The sequence below is a fragment of the Girardinichthys multiradiatus genome, chromosome 22 (assembly GCF_021462225.1).
Source record: "Girardinichthys multiradiatus isolate DD_20200921_A chromosome 22, DD_fGirMul_XY1, whole genome shotgun sequence".
Classification (NCBI taxonomy): domain Eukaryota; kingdom Metazoa; phylum Chordata; class Actinopteri; order Cyprinodontiformes; family Goodeidae; genus Girardinichthys; species Girardinichthys multiradiatus.
In genome coordinates this window covers 39377617-39394128 of record NC_061814.1, presented here as the reverse complement: position 1 = coordinate 39394128, position 16512 = coordinate 39377617, and the positions used below count along the sequence as shown (strand labels likewise).

At 39.2% G+C, this 16512-nt stretch overlaps 1 protein-coding gene and 1 long non-coding RNA gene across 2 annotated transcripts in view; both read right to left on the bottom strand.

Annotated features, from left to right (window-relative positions):
- LOC124858850 (adhesion G protein-coupled receptor A3) overlaps positions 1-7673 on the bottom strand; it is a 317892-nt gene extending 310219 nt beyond the window's left edge. The window contains exon 1 of the mRNA XM_047351126.1: positions 6958-7673. Coding sequence (XP_047207082.1) covers positions 6958-7175 — 218 coding nt within the window. The 5' untranslated portion in view covers positions 7176-7673. The remainder of the gene's footprint in view (positions 1-6957) is intronic.
- Positions 7674-13474: 5801 nt separating this feature from the next.
- Positions 13475-15590, bottom strand: LOC124859457. Its single transcript, XR_007036105.1, has 2 exons — positions 15122-15590; positions 13475-14974 (listed from the first exon to the last, which is right to left on the bottom strand). It is a non-coding gene; the product is annotated as an uncharacterized LOC124859457 (long non-coding RNA).
- Between the last annotated feature and the right edge of the window lie 922 nt (positions 15591-16512).

The following is a 16512-nucleotide window of genomic DNA, read 5'->3' as shown; positions in this document are numbered from 1 at the left end:
TTTTTCACATTCAGAATTTTACAACCACAAATGTTGATGTATGTTATTGGAGATTTATGTGGTGAACTACAAAGTATTACATATTTGTAAAGTGAAAGGAAAAATTACAACATCTCATTTCATTCATATGCAGATGACACTTTCTACTTTCAGTTGAATCCTTTTTACTGCAACTACTGTTTGATGGTCTTATGGAGGTAAAAGCTTGGATGACCTAAAATATTTTAAACTTCAATGAAAATAAAACTGAAGTATTTATTTTTGGTCCCAGTGGAAATCGTAGTGCTTCTTCATCTCCAGATCTAGGTAGCCTGGACCAGTTTGTAATATCTCATGTAAAAAATCTACGGGTGATTTAAGGTTTAACATTTTAACCTTGAGAAACAAATTAGTTATGTAGTAAAAATATCTTTTTTTGAACTGAGACTTTTATCTAAAGTGAAACCATTTATATCTTTTAATGATTTTGAACAGGTTATTCACACATTCACTAGCTGAATTACTGTAGATCTCTGTACATCGGTGTTAGCCAGGCCAGCCATGAACAAAAAAGCATGAGCATATTTTCCCAGTGCTTGGTTCCCTTCACTGGCACCCTGTTTGTTTTATGAATAGATTTTAAAGTTTTGTTGATTATCTATAAGACCCTGAATGGACAGGCTCCTGAGAACCTGACCTGACCTCCTGCAGCCTTATGTGCTCTCCAAATCTCTTCGATCTAATGATCATTTGCTTTCAATTGTCCCATAGTCAAGGCTGGCCCACAAAGGTGATCGAGCCTTTTCTGTTGTAGCTCCTAAATTGTGGAACCAGCTCCGCCTTCATATCATACCCGGGTCAACACTTAAAAAACCTATATCCCCCCCAGAGTAAACTTTCGTTTGTGGCTGTAATGTAACAACATGTGATAAAGTTAAAGGGGTATAAATAGTTTTGCATGGTGCTGCATTTTAAGACTCAGTTACCAGGTGATACTCAAAACATATCTACCAGTTCCTTCACATCTTTGATAAGTGACGTGTCCACCTGTTAGCGCATAACCCAAGATGGGTGTCAGCTGCAATTTGGGCTGCTACCCTGCAGAGAAATGCTGCTGCTCAAAACTGCAGAAACAATTACAAACGATAGGTCCCAAGGTCGACAGAGTTGCTAGACCGAACTCCTTAACTTCCACTCCCCACAACTCAGATGATAAGGAAAACACAGGCAAAGGTGTTAATCGAGGGCACTATGCAGCACAGAGAGTTTAGTGACTCATTCCTGCATACAGCTCATTTCCATCTCTATTATTCATGCAACTGCTCCTTGATTTGCTCATTGAATTGTTTCTCTTTGCCACTAGCAGGGTGTTCCAATGCTGGGCCTGTTCCTCATAAAAAAATTTTTTTGATGCCGTAATAAAAAGCCAAGCAACATTCCCCAATCTGTGCCTATAACAAGAGATGGCTTTTGGATATTCGTGAGAACATTTAAAAGTGACACATCTGGGCTTCAACTGTCACTCAGGAAACGGTGGGACAACCTGCTCACCAGGGTGAGAAAAGAGCAAAAAGGGGCTGATTTAGAGGATTCAAGCAGCCTGCAGGGAGAGAGTGGTGTGTACATGCTTCCCTTGACATATCTGTTTATTTACAAATCACATCTAAACAAAAGAGCGAGCGGGGAGGCCACTCCAGCCTGACAAAGGTCACATTTCCTAATGCAGGAAAACTGCTTCCTGCCCGGGCAGAGCTTAAATGTAGGATTTAGTTCACTAAGGCATAGGGCATGGTGACCTTCAGACTTTCACAGATCTCCAGTGGTCTGATCATAGCACACAGCAGACACACAAATACCAACACATACAACCATAACTCTCTCAAGAGGAACCATGCATGTCATGGCATGCAGTTACAATGCCAGTCAGTTTACATCCACCATCATCATTGACATGAATGTCAAATGATGCATTTGGACTTTTCTTTTTTGGTGGTGGTTTTATATTAAAAATATATCTCCATTTTATTTTAGAACAAGAACTTTTAACCTTCTATCAGAGATTGTATAAATCATTAGTTGACCTCCTCACCTAGAGCATGGTTCCTAACTTTTCATCTGGGTTGAGGTCAGGATCTCAGCGATCATAGACTTTAGGAGAGATCATGTTTAGCATATAGCCAGCAATATTCATAGTGAAAAGGTAAACACAGTACATAACTGCAGGTACTTTGTAGCAGTTATTAACTCACAACTGAACTTTCAGGAGAACCGAAACTGTATTGATGACAGGGGTAACCAAAGAGTCTACATGCTAAGAAGGGTTAACCAGTTTGGTTTCTGTAAAAATATATTACATACCTTTAAATCAATGCCTTATTAACATTTTGTCAACTCTCTCCTGCTGTGATTGATTAAAGATGTGTCTTCTAATGAAATAAATAATTTTTTGTCTTCTCTCTGCATTGTTAGGTCTCTTCTAAGATTATTGGAGCCCAGCAGGAAGACCGAAGCTCTCTCATTAGCCATTTAGATCGAAAACGTCACCAGCTGTGGTAAGCTTTGAAAGCCATTCATGTGTAGTGCACGCATGACGCGACAAAAGTATTGTGCTGTGCTAAACCAAGTGGAGCACTGAACCCACATCTGTGTGGAGGTATGTGCAGCTTGGTGAAGCGTTTTATAGTCAGATGAGAAACAACTGAGGTATTTGGCCACAACGAAGACAAGTGTTTTGAGAAGCCAAAGTCAGCCTTATGAAACCAAGAATACTGCACAAGCTATCAAGCACGGTGGTGGTAGCATTATGCCAAGAGTCCCTTTTGTTGCTAGTGCTTGCACCAATAGTGGTGGAGGACTACCACCAAATTATTCAACTTCAAATCAAATCAACAAGTTGAAATTTGGACCCAGTCGATGTTCAAAGTGAGACAATGGTCCCCAACCCACATCTATATTGGAATGGATAAAGCAGGCTGGAAAGGCCCCAACCTCAACCATATAAACCATACAAAAACATTTATGGTTAAAAGCCAGGTCCATGGCTGAACACAAACAAAATGATTTAACCCTACCAATTCTGGCAAATCAAATAAAGAGTGGTCAAAGGCTATCCAAAGGCTGTCAGTGGCTACAACAGGGCGTGGTTTCTCTGCAGCTGACCAAAGCACATTTAACCAAATAATATAGGCTGTACATGCATATATCAGAGAATGTATTTATTCATTTTTACCCTGTGTAGATTTAAGAAAATACATAATGAATTCAAATTGTAAATCTGGCTCTTGTTTTTAAAAAACACTGCAGCTCTTTACGAATAGTCTGCCATTTTAAAAAAAATAATTTGAGGCCTGCAATTATAATACTCATCCTGATGATGGTGTATGTAAACCTCTGACCAGCAGTTGTAAATTAAAAGGTATTTTGTAAGGAAAATGCTGTTTATTTGTTAAATTTTTTTCATGAAGTCCTCTTTTCAGTATCTGCAGGAAACAAAACATTTGCATGTTGACAAATTTAAAAAATAAAATAAAGCTACTACACATTCTCTGCATAAAAACACCCCTTTAAATAAATTGCAGTATGCAAAGTGCCTTTCATTAATCAACCATGCTTGTAGTTCAGGATGAGTGGTTGTTGGCTCTGACTCGTCAAGGGCCTTTACATTTACAATTCGTCTTTTTCCCACCAAAGCCAGGCATCATGTTTCCAATAATAAAGCAGTTTATTAATTTCATAGCATTTCAGTGCACCTGCAAAAAGACAGAGTGGTGATGTGCAGGAAAGAGTTCAGGGTTTTAAGTGCTATTTGATCTACAAACGAGAGACAGGAATAAATGCTAAAGGGGTTTTTTCAGTGTTCTTGTGGATGTGCCAGATTTGTGTTAAAATAACTTTGAGTACAATGCAAATAATATATCGCACAGGGAACAGCAAGCAATTTATGTAGATGTGGAAGTTTACCAAAACAAAACAGGTGAGGCTCAAAAGCAGCACTAAAAGCGAGATCTGGGGAAAATAAAAGCCCAAAATCTCGAGGAATTTTAATAATTAAGTAAAGCTTTACAACAACAGAAAATGCTTCCATATAAAGAACTAGACGTTGATATGATTGTTATTTTAACCCTGGGTCACATATTGTAAATAAATTCTAAACATTTTATTATATCAGATAAAGATAAGTATTCAGTAGCAAATGCAGCAGAACTGCATGTCTGTGAGTTACTTATTTTTCTTCCTATACATTACTTTTTCTAATAATTCTGTTATTTCAAGGACTGGGTATAGTGGGTATCAGAGAACTAAGGACAACAAATTACAGATGTACCAAGAAACCGACTAGGGACCAGAACTGGACAATTTCAGCTTAATCAGCTGTAACCAGTGACCCGTCGGGTAGTGAACAAACTATACCTAAGAACAAATGGCTCTTGATAACCACTACATTCTTCAGTGGGAAGTTGCTAAAAAAATAAGTATTTCACAGTTATCTAAACTCTAGCCCAGATTTACACAACTAGAAGGACAACATCAGCATCACACATTCTGAAAAACACAAAACACATTTATCTAGAAATAACATCTGAGCACTGATTTTCAGATGGCCACACCAATCGACTGGTTAAACGCATGCATCAAACGTCCAAATCTGATAGCTGACTTTAAAACATACCAATTAGGCATAAATGCTATAAAATTGGCAGCAAGTAAGTTCAACTGCTTTCACCACAAATAGATGAAAACATGAAAGAAATTAGGACGAGAGAGAGAGTTCACAAAGGAGGACAAGGAAGAGGTGGATGAACAGGAGGGAGAAGAGTTGAGGTAGAGTGAGAACATGCAGAAGGACCAAGAGGACCATCAGCAATGGAAATCTGTGCAGTACTAATCGACCATATTTAAAACTGTTCTACAGATACATATCTGATACATATCTGATGGTAAGGCGGCTATTTTTAAACAATGAGATTTCAGTATATAACAGGAAGGCTAAAATGTATTGTAGCATTTGCTCTTTTTAGTCCTTTACAATATCTACCTGCTATGGAATATACTGAACTGTGAAACGTTGGCAGTCTTTAAGCATAATGAAATTCAACTTATTTAATTCTCTATCTTTACTAATCGAATTGTCAATGCTGCTGATTATGTTTTTTTTTTTTTTTTTTCTTATTAGATAATTAGTCTCAAATGAATCTGATATGGGACTAAATCACACCTTCATTTACACCACATGTAGAAAACATGTATTGGTGTTTTACAAAAATTGTAGCAGAAACTTTTTCTGTAATAAGAACTTCAACTTAAACATAACCAATATGACAACCAAGAAAATGTGATAAGTTTTAAGAGAAGAAATAAAACAAAACCTTAATATTTGATCAATGGGGCATAGCTCACAATTTTACATATTTTTCTTAATTATGTTTGGACTTCTAGCCCACAATAGTAAAAAAAGAATGTTATTAGGTGAAGAAAAAATGAAGGTTTGGAAGAATAATTGCCTTGCATGGGAACATCTGCTTAAGTTGCCTTGGGCAAGGCACTTAAGCAGATGTTTCCTATCAATACTGATCTATTTCTACATGTGTTCAGTACTTATTCCCCATGTTAATGATTTCTTTGTATGTGTGGATAACTTGGGTTGTTTCTGACATCTGATGTGAATTGCATGTCAAAGGCCCAATTAGAAATACTTAAACAAAGAAAAACATTGATGTGTTCACTACTTATTAAATACAAATTCTGTAAAACAAAATTCATGGTGATATCTGAGCCCATCATTTGGTTTGTTTTACTATGTGGTTGGTCAATTGTGAAATTAGTAGTGTACTAAGTGTGCAGTATTCTCCTAAAATCTACCTGTCTTTGACTGCTGTCATGTTGCTGTATGGTGTTGAAACTGTTAACACTTGGTGAATCAATTTATAAAACTCTGTGGTTTAAAGTTCTTTAGGTTTTTCTTGAAAGTGTCAAAAAATACCAGTTAAATTTTAAACGCTATACATACTTGAAATTAAATGATTATAATTTTTCACCCTCAGCTCCTATTATTTTGTCTTGCAGATTCCTGTTGGGGCAATTCATACAGGTACAGGGCCTTGCAAAAGTATTCATACCCCTTGAAGTTTTTTTTTTTTTTAAACATACAGTCACATGACATCCATACACATTTATTTAATTTTATTTATGTGATGGACTATCACAAAATAATTCAGCACATGATTTTCAAATATTTGACAAATAAGACTGTGGCGTACGTTTGTATCCTGCCCCCTTTTTACTCTGATACCTAAAAACATTCCTGCAGCAAAAGTGGAATTCTGAAGTCATTGATTTAATCTCAGCATAAATCCAGCTGTGAAGGCTTTAGAGCTTTGTTAGCAAACATTAGTGAACAAACAGGATCACTACTATGAACACACTATCACTATGGCCATCATGCTGGCAATATCATGCTGAGGGGATTTTATTTCTTTAGAAGGGAAAAGGAAAAGCTGGTCAGACCTTACGGAGAGATGGAGCTAAAAACATGGCAATCATGAAAGAAAACGTGTCTGAAGCCGCAAGACTTAAATCTTGGTGTAAGTTCACCCTCCAGCAGTGGAACGATCCTAAACATACACTGCAATAGAATGGTTTAAGTTAAAGCTTATGCATGCGTTCAAATGGTTAAAATTTGGTTTTAGATTTAGCAAAGCTAGTAGAGATGCATACAAAAGAAGCTGTAAAACAAATTATCAACTTAGGAAGGCAGATATTTAATTTTTTTGTAGAAATTTATAAATCCTATAAATCCCTCTGCCATAATTTCACAGCTGCACTACTTTCTGTTATTCTAGCACCTCAAGTTCAAATAAAATAGAAGTGTGAGATTGTAACGTGTCAAATAGTGAAAAAGTTCATTGGGGAATTAAGACTTTTTCTAAATGGGTCTGCTCAGCTGTCAGTGACATTTCACTCATGATGGCTCCTACTTACAGGAAAACAGTTCTGTTTGGGAGGAAGCTGGGGGGCAGAGTGTCCATCAAGTCCACATCATCACACAGCACTTTGACTCGAACGTGGTGCCTGCTCAGCTCCTTGTACCTATCAGCCGAGCAGTGACAGCTGTCAACGATCAGGTCCGGGCAGTTTCGGCTGCTCTGGCTCGCCTCCCACAACAGGGCTGTTAGCCAGATGAAACTCGGCGATCTCATCGTGGCTTAGTGCTGCTTTTAAAGAGGGGACCCTCTTCTCTTCAAATTGTGTCATTCCAGCCTCTGGAACTAGTCGGGACCATCTCACACCGCCTTTAGTAAAAGTGGAGTAAAATCGAGACAAAATCCCACACCGCGTCGGTCACCTGCTGAGTCACAAGAGCTTAAAATCCTCTATAAAACTTCTACCTGTAAAACAAAAATAAAATCCCACCACTGTATACTTTCCATGCTTTTAGAACAAATCCAAAGTATCTTCGCTGTTTTTTCCATGCGTAAAGAAAACTTCCAGTGACGCACCTCCGAAAGTTGCGATAAACTTAGTCCCTGTGCGTTCTTCAGCCTAAACCAGAATGAGGATGAATAGGCCAATCAAAATGTATCCTTGATCTCAGCGTCAAGTTTTTCCCCTGTGAGCCGCAGCGCGCCGGGTTCCCAGCCACTGCCGTCGCTGCAGTCTGTGCGCCCTCGGACTTGTTGCGCATGTGGCGTCCAGAGAGTCCCTCCCCCGCTGTGTCCGGAGTGTCCGGACACGCTCTACTTTTAATGACGTGTGACGTTGAATTTGAATATTTAGGACCAAGAAAAAACAGTTTTGTTACAAAAATGTGGACCCACTGGCGAGTGTGGCTCAGTAGGAAGAGTAGTCGTTTTGCAATCAGAAGGTTGTGGGTTCGATTCCAGCTTCCTCCTGCTATATGTCAATTGGGCAAGTCAACTTCTCCTCAAGTTGCCTACCGATCTATGTACAGGTCCTTCTCAAAATATTAGCATATTGTGATAAAGTTAATTATTTTCCATAATGTCATGATGAAAATTTAACATTCATATATTTTAGATTCATTGCACACTAACTGAAATATTTCAGGTCTTTTATTGTCTTAATACGGATGATTGTGGCATACAGCTCATGAAAACCCAAAATTCCTATCTCACAAAATTAGCATATCATTAAAAGGGTCTCTAAACGAGCTATGAACCTAATCATCTGAATCAACGAGTTAACTCTAAACACCTGCAAAAGATTCCTGAGGCCTTTAAAACTCCCAGCCTGGTTCATCACTCAAAACACCAATCATGGGTAAGACTGCCGACCTGACTGCTGTCCAGAAGGCCACTATTGACACCCTCAAGCAAAGAGGGTAAGACAGAAAGAAATTTCTGAACGAATAGGCTGTTCCCAGAGTGCTGTATCAAGGCACATCAGTTGGAAGTCTGTGGGAAGGAAAAAGTGTGGCAGAAAACGCTGCACAATGAGAAGAGGTGACCGGACCCTGAGGAAGATTGTGGAGAAGGGCCGATTCCAGACCTTGGGGGACCTGCGGAAGCAGTGGGCTGAGTCTGGAGTAGAAACATCCAGAGCCACCGTGCACAGGCGTGTGCAGGAAATGAGCTACAGGTGCCGCATTCCCCAGACCTGGGCTACAGAGAAGCAGCACTGGACTGTTGCTCAGTGGTCCAAAGTACTTTTTTCGGATGAAAGCAAATTCTGCATGTCATTCGGAAATCAAGGTGCCAGAGTCTGGAGGAAGACTGGGGAGAAGGAAATGCCAAAATGCCAGAAGTCCAGTGTCAAGTACCCACAGTCAGTGATGGTCTGGGGGGCCGTGTCAGCTGCTGGTGTTGGTCCACTGTGTTTTATCAAGGGCAGGGTCAATGCAGCTAGCTATCAGGAGATTTTGGAGCACTTCATGCTTCCATCTGCTGAAAAGCTTTATGGAGATGAAGATTTCATTTTTCAGCACGAACTGGCACCTGCTCACAGTGCCAAAACCACTGGTAAATGGTTTACTGACCATGGTATCACTGTGCTCAATTGGCCTGCCAACTCTCCTGACCTGAACCCCATAGAGAATCTGTGGGATATTGTGAAGAGAACGTTGAGAGACTCAAGACCCAACACTCTGGATGAGCTAAAGGCCGCTATCGAAGCATCCTGGGCCTCCATAAGACCCCAGCAGTGCCATAGGCTGATTGCCTCCATGCCACGCCGCATTGAAGCAGTCATTTCTGCCAAAGGATTCCCGACCAAGTATTGAGTGCATAACTGTACATGATTATTTGAAGGTTGACGTTTTTTGTATTAAAAACACTTTTCTTTTATTGGTCGGATGAAATATGCTAATTTTGTGAGATAGGAATTTTGGGTTTTCATGAGCTGTATGCCAAAATCATCCGTATTAAGACAATAAAAGACCTGAAATATTTCAGTTAGTGTGCAATGAATCTAAAATATATGAATGTTAAATTTTCATCATGACATTATGGAAAATAATTAACTTTATCACAATATGCTAATATTTTGAGAAGGACCTGTATTGGTGTATGAATGTGTTAATGAGTGCAATTGGGTGAATGTAGGTCTAGTGTAAAGCGCTTTGAGCGGTCTGTATAACTGGAAAGGCACTATATAAATTCAGTCCATTTACCTTAAAGTACTACATCAATGCAGTGTAGCATGGATGAGAGCAGGCTGTGTCTCTGCTCAGGTGTTAAGGGAGCCCAGGATGCTTTATTAGTGGCCTTTAGCTTATCTGCATTTTTGGCTCTTGTGTCTCTTGTCTTCCTCGTTAAAGTCTTGATTATTCTTAACTCAGGGAAGAGGCTCTAACGTTATCTGTGGTTAATGGAGTTAGTCAACAAAGGGAATGAACAGTTGTACCCCATGTTTTGGATACATCTGTATGTGGTGGCTCTTAAATCACTGAATCCATTTGCAGTCCACACCCTGTAAATCCCAGCTGCATGAGGCCCCTTTTCTGCCATAGTTTTTTTTCCAGAAAATTTTGCATAAAGATGCATGGATACAACATTCTGTGAACAGTCAGCTTCTTTTGCAGCGATCTTTAATAGCTTACCCACCTTGAGGAGGGTGTCAGTGACAGTACAACAGTGCTGGACAACTGTGTGGTCAGCAGTCCTTCCCATGAGTGTTTAGCTGTAACATCATATTTTGGCAACAAAACACCTTTTCTTTATTGATCCCTATTTAACATTAATATTTTTGGAGAAACTGAATTTGGAGTTTTCTAAATGGATATGTGTCATATGTGTGTATTTTCCTTTATTGGACTATGTATTAAATGTTTCAGTGGTTAGGTCTCTTTTATTTATAGTTGTCTTTGGTTTCTAATTAGTTATTAGTAACTTTCAGTTTTATTTCAGATAGTCTGGACCTTTTTGTGTGGTGTTCTCTTTGTTTTCTGATTCTAAGTTTGCTAGTCTCCTGTTGGTTTTGAGCCTTTTTTTATCTAGTTGTGTTCTGCTTGTGCATTTTAATTAGTTTGTGGTCGGTGTTTAGTACTTTGTGCCATTCATTCTCTTTGATTCCCTCTGTCTCAGTTTGTTCAGCTCTGCTCATTAATCTCATTTCATCTGTTTCTAGTTCCACACATCAATTCTCCGTATATATTGCATTTCATTTCTTTAGTCACTGCTGGTTCATCTGCTCCATAGTGCTGTAGTCTGTCCTGTCTAATTATGACCTCCAATGTCTTTGCTCCATGTTCAGGTTTGTTTTTCGATTTATTTACTTTTTTTTTAATCTTCCGTTCACATTTTTTGATTTTTGGACCATGGTCTTTGATTTTGCAAGTTTAGTTTTGTATTATTAAACATCTTTCATTTTGCACCACCTCTGCCTCCCTTTTGCCTGCATTTAGGTCCTCCACAACATTTTTGTTCCTTTTGTGACACAAATAATATGAGTTTCACATTTTGAATTGAATGACTGCTATAAATTTACCTTATATAATATTCTAATTTATTGAAGTGCAGCCACATTTATTCATTTGTCATTTTTGTGTCTGTTAACAAATGCTACTTTTCTATAGCTCTGCCCAACACTATATCTGAGCATCATAAAGCTCCTGAAAATCTGCTTTGGCTTTTGGTTTTGGTTCCTGATCTGTGGCCACAAAAAATCTAAACACTTTGGATTTTAGTGGTCTCCATGTGGCCACCCCATTTGAAAACTTTCCAGAAGTGCTCCTTTGTACCTAGAAGGAGGAGTAAAACTCTTATTTTATCAGGGGCTGAAATCACATTGAAATTAAACAATTTTCTCCTAAGTTCATTTTTCAAATGTTTCTATGAGTGCATGGAACCCATAATTTCTCAAGCACAAATATTTATGCTGTGTTTGCTTTTGTCACTTCATTTATTCTGGGAACTGAAAAGAAATCTTTGTATCCATTTCTGTGGACTGACCAACACTATCTTAGTTTTATAAGGACTGAACAAAGTAATCTAAGGTTACTTTGTTTTCCACAAGCAAATGACTGGAATTGAATTGTCCCCAAAATATGAACATATTTTTGTTCTGCAGCCACAGTTCAGATATACACTGATAACCATATTGCACAGATTTAATCAGCTTTTAGCATTTGGTTGTCGTTACCCTCATTAGACATTTTTCCTCATAAAAAGCAAACTTGTAAACCTCTCATTCATTTCACTGAATGTATAATATAAATGATGAATAAACTGGCAAGAGCCCAGGTCGACACAGTAATACACTGTTGGGCTCATTGAGATGATTAATGACTTTTCTTTTTATCACCAAATAAAGTGCTTTGATTGCCCTTATGTTCTTGCATTGCCAGAGCTTGAGCAATATGCACTGTTTCAGTTTTCACTCACTCTAATCATGGAAAGCAAATCCGATATATTATACTTTGATGTTGTGACAGAGAAAAAAGAGGACCAGGCCTAATGTCCTATAATGAGTTTGTGCTATGTTCTCTATCAAACTCTGAGGGTGTAAGGGTAAAGGGAGCTAAATACAAATGCATACAGAAACCATTGTCCTTTTCCTTCCACTTTACAATTATGCAATGTGAATCCTCCTGAATTTTCTTATTTGGATGGAAAATTTCAACATCCCACATAATTAGCCCCAATGACATATATCATGGAGGGGTTTCTTGTGTGGAAGGGGTTTGGCCTCCCAGAAGACAGCTGATTAGTTGTCCTCCTCTGGACTAAGGTAAGATGTTCCCCACTGGCTGCGCACGCAGCGCCATTAAGCAAGTTCCTCTCTCATTATCTACATTGTCTCTGAAACAGGCCCAAGGGCTATAAAGAAGATTTGAAGCCTCTCCCACTGACCCCGCAAGCAGCCCATGATTCCAATTCTTCTGTCTGACAGGCGACCAAGACTCCCTTTTTTCCAGCAGGCTGGAGCAGGCTGCATAAGGCAGGACACATCACTTGCCTCTGTTTATCCGCATGTGTAGGCCTCCTTCTTTTCGTGCTCCCCCAGTGCTGTCAGTCACACCTGTTTATACAGATATATTATTACCTTGTACCTCCTGTAAGTGCAGAGGAGGATCAGCCACCCGGCCGACCGTCAGAAGCTTTAAGGAAAGTCACCCATTGCAGCAGACATAACCGTTTGCAGCGATCCATCTTTACCGGACCCTGAAGAAACATTTTTCCTTGGCTACAAGCCATAGCTTTTCACTGAGCTACTTGTACACTCCTAATAGAAACCAGACCCATGCTCACATGCCTGTTTTCTCTCTAGTTGGGGCTGTATTTTCACACCAACCAAATCCCTAATAAGCACAAGCAACATTATTTGAACAATAAAGAAGTTTTATAGTCAGAGATTTACTTTTTAGACAGCTCAAGACTGCAGAGTGAATGGTAAATAAAGCCTCATTAGTGCACAGTTAAAAAAGAGAGTTAGTTATACTGTGGTACTGCAAACACTATCTTTCTACAGTGGATGTTCAGCCATCATCTCTCTCTGACATCAGTGTTCGGTGCTCTCCTTTATTACCTGGAGACAAATAGGAATGGGCCATGCCTTGCTGGCAGCAATTGCAGCCCTCACTAAATATTTATCAGCTTTACTTGCAGAGGCCGGAGCACTCCTGGATGACAGACTCATTAGGATGCTGTGACTTCTGACATAAAGGCTAACAGCTAACATTTCAACTTATTCGGGCCCTATGGACTTCTAGCCGTGCTGCTGATTTCACATAAAAGAAGGTCAGAGCCATTGCTACGGCTTCTGGTAAATGTGACAGGTGATTCCTGGTTTTATAGCACAGTCATTAATATTGGTCTTATCTGAAGGGTTTGAAAGAGAAAAAAAAATGTACCATAATATTTCCTTTGTGGCTCTGCCTGCTGAAACACCCGAGGCTAAAAGGACTTTGAAAAGACTAAGGTTTAACATAATCTATGAAATAAAGTGGATTAGGGAATGAATTTACAATGCTGCATTTAGGGTATTGAAGCTAATTTAAATTAAAATGGTATCAATGTCTCATCCAACAATGTCACAAAACTTAAAAGTAAGTAAGTAAACTTTATTTCTATAGCACTTTTCACAGACACAGAGTCACAAAGTGTTTCACAGTAATCAAACCATACAATCTAAAACATTAAAATGGAACAATACAAAAGTGGCAACATTGGGTCAGTTAAGACTGGAATGCTTGTCTAAACAAATAGGTTTTAAGGAGCTTTTTGAACACATGTACTGAGTTCAAAGAGTGCAGCTTGAGATAAAGTTCATTCCAGAGTTGAGGAGCAGTAGCTTTCAAAGAACGGTCACATCTTGTTTTAAAAAAAGTTTCGTGAAATCATTAACAGGTTCTGTCCATTTGACCTCAGACTACGAGTCGAGCTGTAAGACTTAATTAGGTCACAAATACAGACAGGAGCCTGTCCATGTAGGGTTCAAAACATTAGCACTAAAACTTTAAACTGAGTACAATACATAACAGGGAGCCAATGGAGAGATTTTAACACAGGTGTGATGTGATTCCACCTGTTCGTTCTGGTCAAAAGTCTTGCAGCTGAATATTGAACTTACTGCAGATGAGCCAGCTTTTTCTTGTTAAGATAAGAAAAGAGACTGTTGCAATAGTCCAACTGCGAGGATACAAATGCTTGAGTTATCATTTCAAGCTCATCTCTGGACACACAGAAGAAAAAAACAGTTCTTAACCAGCTGCTTAGCATGGTGATCCAGTGACATTGCCTCATCAAAGATAACCCCAAGATTCCCCAGTTTGTTTTTTGCTGAGAGGCTCAAATCACCTAAGTGCTGTTTAATAGAAGGGATAGCACTATCTGGAGCTATGATAAGAGTCTCAGTTTTCCTTGAGTTCAGTTGAAGACTATTATTGCCTAACCACTGTTTCACTTGTGTCAGACATTCCAGTCAGATTCCACAACCTGTTTATGAGAATCTGGTGGTCAACTGCGTCAACGGCCAAAGACAGGTCTAGCAGGACCAACACCTCCTCGAGTCTGCAGCCATCATGATGTTGCTAGACACTTTAAGTAATGCTGTTTCTGTAGAATGTAGATTGCGATATCTAGACTGTAATTTTTCATAGACATTGTGTGACTCTAGAAGGATGCAAGTTGCAGAGAGACCACCTTTTCCAACAATTTGGCCAGAAAGGGGAGTTTAGATATTGGCCTAAAGCTATTAAGATCAGATTAGGTTTCTTCAGAGTCTGGTACGGGAGGAAACAGCGACGTGGAGAACACCAGAACGCCAGGGGGAAGGTGAGTAGTCGGTGGGGTTGTTAACAGCACGGACTGCGGTGAATGGATGTTTGTTCCACAGCGTTGATGAAATCCAGAGGGTAGTGAAGACTGCAGTGGTGCTGGGTGAACAAGTAGTGCAGAAGATGAGGTCAAAGATGGATAGGTTGGTCAGCGGAACGGAAGCCGTTCTTGGGAATGTAATCCAGGTAACAACGGAGGTCCTTGTAATGCCTGAGGTAAGTTCACAGGCGAAATTGCACGTAGGAACTGGAACTGGGTAATACCTTCAGGAGAGGAGAGACACAAGGATTACTGTTGGTTCTTCAGGTGAGAGTTCAGATGGTTCTGGTAGGATGGTTATGTTGGTTCAGAAAAAGCTCAGAATAATGCTCAAGGAAATACTCAGAAAAATTAATGAGGCTTGATGTTACCAGTGATAGTTAACACTCAGGCGAAGAGTGACTGGCTTCCTGCTCCTTTATGCTGCCAGTGGACTGAGGCTGATTGCACTTGATTAGTGTCACCTGCATGGAGGTGCAGCAGGAGGTGACACGCCCAGCTCAGGAGCCGACTACAGGAAGCCCTCTGGTGGAGAATCTGCAAAACTGGAGCCAAACAGGACAGTGCACAAAGCCAACAACCCCATTTCCTGACATATATAAATTTCAAGCTTAGCGGATTTCCAAAGACGTTACATTTTCCCACAGGATCTTCTGAGTTTCAAAATATTTTCATTAATCCAGGACCATGACACCTTGCGGGGGGCAAAGTTGCATTTTAATGGTGCCAATTCACCTACAATAGGGTCACAGTAAGAATTAAAACTATGCATAAAGCTATTTACGTCACAGCATAGGTTAAAAGCACAGTGATCAAACAGCACAAAAACTCCAAGCTGTGGTCTTTGTGATGATTCTTATTTCTGCCCTTGTTGGAACAGGTATGAACTGAGGAGGGACGTTTAAGTCAAAAAATAGAGAGCTATGATCGCTCAAGTGGACATCCTCTGTATGTACATTTGTAACATATAGGCCAAGACAGAACAGCAGGTCCAAAGTGTGACCCTTACTATAGGTTGGGCCCAGGGGTGTTTTTAGGGTCTCAAAACATTGGGGGCTTTAGCCCAAATCCAAAATATTTAGATTTTAATAAGACAATTTATAGGTAATTTAAAGTTAAAATAATATAGGACATATTGTACCAATTCTCTGTCTCAGCTGGTTTTAGACTGAATGTAAATTATTGTGAATCAAACCAAAAAGGTTTGCAATAATTTAACTTTTTATTTTTGTTAGAAGCTGAATGAAGGACAAGGAGAAACAGAGTTTAGTCCTGATGAAAAACCATTTTGCTGAAGCAAATAATGACACATTTTGAGGTATTTAGAAAATAACTTAATCTGAATTTTTGCTGACAAACGTTTTTCTTAAACTCAGAGATGTTTATTATGGGCCAGATAAATGTGCTTCATCTGTCATCTACATAAATTACCTATTTTAAACGTTACATTCTCATCAAAGTGTTCCGCTCCTGAGGCTCCATTGTCTTTATTTTTATATTTCAAAAAAGGAAAGTGGTATAAAGTTGGTTTTCCTAAATCTTAGTCAAATGGAAAAATCCTAAAACACGTTTATTTTATTATGCCAAGAGCTTTCAAAACATTTTATTAAAATTGTTCCTTCTTTTATGAACCTGTTCTCTTTTATCTCCATCTTTTCAGTCCTCTGTTCCACTTCTGGAGAAATTTGGCCTGCCAGAAATAATAAATGAAACATTTTACAACCAAGTCTTTTGTTCTGCACTGAACATGTGAGACATTAGT